General features: G+C 49.7%; 3 protein-coding genes across 3 annotated transcripts; all 3 read right to left on the bottom strand.

Annotated features, from left to right (window-relative positions):
- Positions 1–111: 111 nt before the first annotated feature.
- ENH_00086460 (Surface antigen 2, related) lies at positions 112–1079 on the bottom strand (the record flags this gene model as incomplete). The annotated part of the gene is made up of 3 exons (XM_013577362.1): positions 112–510; positions 596–756; positions 956–1079. 3 exons carry the CDS (start codon positions 1077–1079, stop codon positions 112–114), a joined length of 684 nt encoding a protein of 227 aa, XP_013432816.1.
- Positions 1080–2297: 1218 nt separating this feature from the next.
- ENH_00067090 (SAG family member) lies at positions 2298–3441 on the bottom strand (the record flags this gene model as incomplete). The annotated part of the gene is made up of 4 exons (XM_013577361.1): positions 2298–2406; positions 2511–2899; positions 3010–3164; positions 3336–3441. 4 exons carry the CDS (start codon positions 3439–3441, stop codon positions 2298–2300), a joined length of 759 nt encoding a protein of 252 aa, XP_013432815.1.
- Positions 3442–4737: 1296 nt separating this feature from the next.
- Positions 4738–5911, bottom strand: ENH_00067080 (SAG family member; the record flags this gene model as incomplete). Its single annotated transcript, XM_013577360.1, has 4 exons — positions 4738–4846; positions 4949–5343; positions 5433–5593; positions 5797–5911. 4 exons carry the CDS (start codon positions 5909–5911, stop codon positions 4738–4740), a joined length of 780 nt encoding a protein of 259 aa, XP_013432814.1.
- Between the last annotated feature and the right edge of the window lie 421 nt (positions 5912–6332).

Below are 6332 nucleotides of genomic sequence, written 5' to 3'. Positions count from 1 at the left end.
CCACTGCTGTTGCCTGAGTGCAGCAAATGACGACAGATTCACAGAGCTCAGCTAAATCGACGGCAATTAGAACACTGCGAGCCGCTCTGAAGTGAATGGGACTGCTTCCTCTTACGTGAATGGAGCGGAATTTTCATCTGCAAGAGCATCAGGCATTGTCTTGCAAATCAATGCATAGCCATATTCTGAGGTCGCGTCACCTTCAGCCTTTGCGAGTTCATCTGCCGCAGTGCTTGTTTTTTTAGTGCACGTCACGACTCGGCAGTCTACAGTGGCACTGGATGAGGGGTTGTAGAGAGCCACGAAGGAAGCGTTGTCTTGTTTGTCGTACAGGCCGTTGGCTTCGCTTTTTGAAGGCGGAAGTCCAGTGAAGTTTTTGAACGCTCCCTTCCAGGAGTCGACTGTGTCTTTGCATTTCGGTTGTGCATCAGTGAGAGATTTGAATGCATACGTTCCATCCTTGAACGGATTCTCAGCCTCTGAGTTGCTCGGAGCTTTTGTTGTTTGGGTCTGTGGGGGAAAAGAAAGTAGATAAACAACGCGGCCAAAATAATCTTGCTCAATGATGTCCCTCGAGGTGTGCCCTGCAACTTACTGGTGTCAAGTATTGCCAGAGCTTCCGCCATTCGGTATTTTCTTGTAGATCTCCAGTACCCGGCGTCGGTAACGTGTTTGGTTCTGAGGCCTGTGTGAAGTTGGACAACCCAGCTACTTCTCGAACAGCGTTGACCTCGTCGAGGCATTGGGCACTGCCGCCTGCAGCGAATGTATCCACAAGGCGACCCCAGTACAGGTGGGTCATTCAAATATATAGATGGGAAGGGAGAAGCATGTTAGAGCCCGACGAGCCACGCTCAGTTGTCCATATGAGGTAAAGTCCTGCAAATCCAGTTCGAAACACACAGACCCAGGTTTTATTGATAATTTAGGGGAAACGCAACCGCTACTCGCTTACTAGTGGTTGCAGTATATGTGACAGTGGTCGTTTTGGACTGTTGTGAGCCACCCAGTATTGGGGCGCTAAGCACTAGCAGGGATGTGCTGAGAAGAGCGCCGATCCTTGGCAGCATCATCAGCATGAGGGCTTCCACGAGCTTCAACTTGAAACGAAGCAAGATTAAGAAGCTAAAAAAATTATCTGCAAACTGAATTCAATGGAGGGCTTTGACAGCGTGCAGTAGTATGGTCCTTCCTTGCGTGAAATGTTGGTGGGAGTCGTACGAACGTGTTGCAAGGTCTGATTCGGCAGATCTTTGCAGCCTGAAGCATGCTCAACAAGTTCTTTAAGAGGAATATGAACCAACAAATGTTAGAAAACGCACTAGAGAAAAAATAGCCGAAAGAACCGTGGTTCATCGAAGAATCCTTGCAGCCCCGGCGTGCACTCGACCCAATGTTGACAGCAGCGCCATACCACAACACGCCCGATTCTCCCAAATACTGAAATGTACAGTCCCTATCCCTCGGCCCTTCTTTTGCAACTCATATAAGATCAAAATCACAGTCAGGTGCCCGCCTTCACGGTGCGCCGCGCAAGTCTGGAGATCAGCTAGCACACAGAACTGGCCCCATAAGGGCAACTGGACCAACATGGGCTTCAAGCGTGCAGCAGCGAGCAAAAAGCTACCCAAACACCAGATCCACATAGAACCTGTTCCAAGCTAAACAATGTGCAGGACATGTCGCAGCTTGGCGCGAATTTTCTCGAAGTTCTGCCGACCATCTGCCGCTCCTGTCCACGGGGAGACCAAACTATATGAGGCCCCGCGAAGAGCTAAGGGAACTCGTGGTCCGTTTTGGAAAGGGTCCCAGCAGAGCGCAACTCAGAGGGTGACTTGCTAAGGGATCCAACACCCAGCTGGGTCACCCTCGATAAGATAGAGCCTCTGGTATGAGCCTGAACGCAGTTTTTGCACTTCGAACCCAGGAGAAGACTGACTCATTCTGTTGCACATGTGCATTTGCCAGGGAGCCTGGCATTCATGCAGTTTCTCTCGTTTGCGCTCGCCTTCTCGAAAGGGGCCTATACTTGTCAGACTAGGAGATACCGCCTGTAGCGGCTATAGTTTCTAAGTCGCTTGAGCTTTCCTGACTTCCTGCGGGACTCTAGAAGCTTGTAGAAGCTACAAACCAGTGTTGTGGAGCAGCCAAAGGGCTGCTCACTAGTTGGCGTTTCAAAAAAAAAGCGAGAGCATTTTGCACTCTCGTAGGCTCGTATAGAAACGGCAGCTTAGGCATACACCCAGATGCAAACAAAGCCGGCACACGCCCTGCCGTGTAGCCAATAGTTTGAAACATCACAGCAGCATCATGCCAAGGGCTACAATGGCCAAAAAGGCGAAGTGCGGGACTGCAGTCATTGTAGAGCCAGTGAGGGAGGAAGTGATCATATTCCACTGATCCTGCCTGCGCAGCATTGAACAGTAGATTTAGAGCATCAAGTGAAAACAACAACCGCCGTGGATCTGAGGACAGCAATTTTAGCATTGAGGGATCGAATATTTGCTTACGTGAACGGAGCAGTATCTTTATTTAGAAAAGCAGTAGGCATCGTCTTGCAAATTAGCGCATAGCCATTCTCTGCAGCTTGGCCTGAACTGTCATCGAGAACTGCTCGGGTAGGAGCTGCGGACTTCGTACAAGTTGCGACGCGGCAATCGGCTGTGGCATTGGATTGAGGGTTGTAGAGGGCTACGAAGGAAACGTTGTCTTGATTGTCGTACAGGCCTGCAGCTTGGTTCTGTGAGGGTGGGAGTCCCGTGAAGTTTTCGAATGCTGCTTTCCAGGAGTCGACTATACTTTTGCAGTCCGGTTTGTCGGAGGTTAGGGGCTTGAAAGCGTATGTTCCATCTTTGAATGGCTCAGCAGAAGCCTCAGAGCCGTATGTTTGTGCTTGCGTCTGAAGAGCGGGGGCAAGAGGTGAGGACACACACACATCACACGCATACGCATTTATTTGAAGGGGCGTACATTCCAGTGCACCGGTATGCCTTTAACTTAGGAGCTTACTGGTATTAAGTATTCACACATTTTTTTCCAGTTGCCATCAGTGAGCTCGCCTTCCGGAGTCGGCAACACGCCTTCCTGCGTCGCCTGCGTGAAGCCAGGGAATCCAACTGCTTCGCGGGCAGCATTGACCTCATCGAGGCACTTAGGATCCTGACCTGCATGAATTGAGCTCAAATGCATCGAGCGCCTCTGACCTCCCGTTAAGTCAACTAGCAACAGATGTGTTGAGGTGACGTGAACACGATTCGTGATGGGAATTGACACATATATTCCAGGTCAAGCTTCAGCGAGGTATTGATATGGCAGAAATGCTTTTCATCGCTCACTAAGCTTCGCAGTATACGTTGCGGCTCCCGCTCCAACTGCCGCAATGCGTGGGACAGTCAGTAGCAACAAGGCACTCCAAACACGCAAGAAGCTTGGCGGCGGCATCTCTGCCAACAAGAAGTTGAAGCATCCCACAGATACAGATGATATTGGACAAGTGCAAGTATTCAAATGCAGAGGGACGTTTGGCGAGCAATGGAGGCGGAAACGCCGAACATAAGTAGTAACAGTGTAGACAGCTGTTCACTACATTGTGGGTCCGTGTGCGACCACAGACGAATGGGCTCTGAGACAGGCACAAGAGCTCGTCTAGAGAAGGCGGCGAAACTGAAATAAACAAACAGTTTCTCATATGAAACAGACTCAGAAACGATACCGAAAAGAATATTCATGAGGGCTGAGTAAGTTGAAGGCGTCACAGTATACCATTGAACCCAGGCGAGTGATGGATCCTCTCCCGCAGTTATTGTCTCGTTGTTTCATATCTGCGCTCCATATCGACCCAACCTCCAATAAAGTCTGCTCTTTCCATAGTTGTGCTTGTTTTTTTACTACTAGTCTCAGAACAGTAGGCGTACTGTGCAGCTTTTGGCACACTGTGCGAGGAAGAGCGAACACTTCGAGGCACCAGTCTCGAGCCTCCCTGCAAACCTCAGACAACACAATAAGAAGCCGAACAGAAACCACGCATGGGTATAAGCTGCATAACGCTTGAATAATGAGCTGTTGAGATGCAGGAGATGGCATCTTGCTGGGAAGGTGACGCCGGCTTCTGCTGGTCCTCCAAAATCCGTCATCCTCTACACGAGGAACTGCCCAGAGACACACGGGAGCGGAACAGTGGCGTTTATTCCGGAGAAATGTAGCAGACAATACTTTCTTTGGAGATTAGTGTGGCGAATCGGCAAGCCCAGAGCGGACTTGGAGAAATCAAGCAGCAGAACTGGGGAGTTTCCACATCATACATCGCGGACTCAGCTTGAGCAGCATGTAAACGCGTCCTGACAGTTGTTCCCCTATATCCACCTTCAAATATTAGCGCAGCCACCATGGACAGAGCTCTACACGTGTGCTTTTTCATTGCACTGCGGCTTCGCAACTTCAGTTTGCTCTCAACGCAGTGACAACGCTGCAAGCGTGGCTACTGATTGCCCTACATCTATTAAATTCATTGATTTCTAGAAAAAAAAGATTAGCTTAGCCATGGTTCCCAAGCTTTATCATGGGTTTAGATTTATGGGACTGTTCTACCAAGGAGCCATCACGGAATAGAATTTCAAGAGCAAACTGAAAAAGGTTTGGTGCCATAATTGGCACAAAGATTCGCTGCCAGAGCATCAGCTCCACTGGATACAGACTCTGTCAGACCATGTGCACTTGTTCAACGGAGATTTCAACGCGTCACAGTGCCAGCATGCCGAGCGCGAGGATGAAAATGCCCACAAGTTTCGGGACTGCGGCAGATGCAGAACCTGTGAGGGAGGAGACGATCCCGTCCCACTGCTGTTGCCTGAGTGCAGCAAATGACGACAGCTTCACAGAGCTCAGCTAATACCACGACAACTGGAACACTGTGAGCCGCTCTAAGTTGAAGGGAGCTGCTTCCTCTCACGTGAATGGGGCGGAATTTTCATCTGCAAGAGCATCAGGCATTGTCTTGCAAATCAGCGCATAGCCGTATTCCGGAGTCTCCTCCGCCTTAGATTGTGAAAGCAGATCTGAGTCAGAGCTTGTTTTCTTAGTGCACGTCACGACCCGGCAGTCCGCAGTGGCACTGGATGAGGGGTTGTAGAGAGCCACGAAGGAAACGTTGTCTTGTTTGTCGTACAGGCCGTTGGCTTGTTTCTTTGACGGCGGAAGTCCAGTGAAGTTTTTGAGCGCTGCCTTCCAGTATTCGACCGTTTCGTTGCAGCTGGGTTCTGCGGCAGTGAGAGATTTGAATGCGTACGTTCCATCCTTAAACGGACTGTCTACCTCTGAGGCCACTTGAATCTTTGCGTCTTGTGTCTGGGAGAAAGGAGCAAGAGAGAGAAATTCTGCTTCCAGAAATGGGCTTGTTCCTTCATGCTACTCATCATACGCGATGTGCCACTTACAGGTATCAAGTGTTGACAAATTTTCAACCATTCGCTAGTTTGTTCCAATTCATTGCTAGGCGGGGTAGACAGTTGGTTGCCTTGGGCGGCCTGCGTGAACTTGGATATTCCTGCTGCCTCTCGTGCAGTGTTGATCTCTTCAAGACACTGGACGCCGTCTTCTGCATTGACAACATCCACACAAAGTCCATTGGCTCAGCGAGCCACTTGGATCTATCAATCACTGCGAAGCTTGCGGCAAACGCTTCGAACTCTACTTGTGCACTGCAGCTGGCGTCGTGCACATTGCGCTTAAGCAATTCAATACACTGAAATTGAGGCTATAGCAGAATTCGGGCGGAAAATTTGGAAACCGCACGCTCACCAAGCTTTGCAGTATATTTGACTGTTTGTGGTGTAGCTTGCTCTGAGCCTTCTGGCTTTAAGGCGCTCATCACCAGTAGCGATATGCACAGGAGAGCACTGATCCTGTGGAGCATCTCGGAGAACGGACCGCGAGTAATTTCTGCTCGAAACAACTTTGAAAATTGAACAGCTATTCGCAAACAGAATGAACGAGAGCGTGTTAGCGGCACGCCTTAGTGCGACTTTTACCTGCATAAAATGTTGATGTGACGCCGTCGTCAGGGCACCAGGCAGGAGCACATGCGATATCGAAAGAGGCAGATCTCAGCTGCTAGATATCTGCCCACCACCTTCCTTGAAACGAAGATGCAGCCAGGAAAAACAGGAAAAACTATGAGCGAGAGGAAAAAAATGTACCCATTCGTCGATGCTGTTTGCCAATGAAGCTCTGCAAATGCTGTGTGCATGACATCCAATATAGTCACTTGCGCCATGGTCCTGCGTGACTACTTCCCCCCACTGCTGAAATGTAAAAATCAGGCCAAAATGCCATAA

This window comes from Eimeria necatrix, genomic scaffold (assembly GCF_000499385.1).
Source record: "Eimeria necatrix Houghton genomic scaffold, Enh_scaff621, whole genome shotgun sequence".
Classification (NCBI taxonomy): domain Eukaryota; phylum Apicomplexa; class Conoidasida; order Eucoccidiorida; family Eimeriidae; genus Eimeria; species Eimeria necatrix.
Note: the sequence above shows the minus strand (reverse complement) of the source record. Positions and strands in the feature narration are given on the sequence as shown.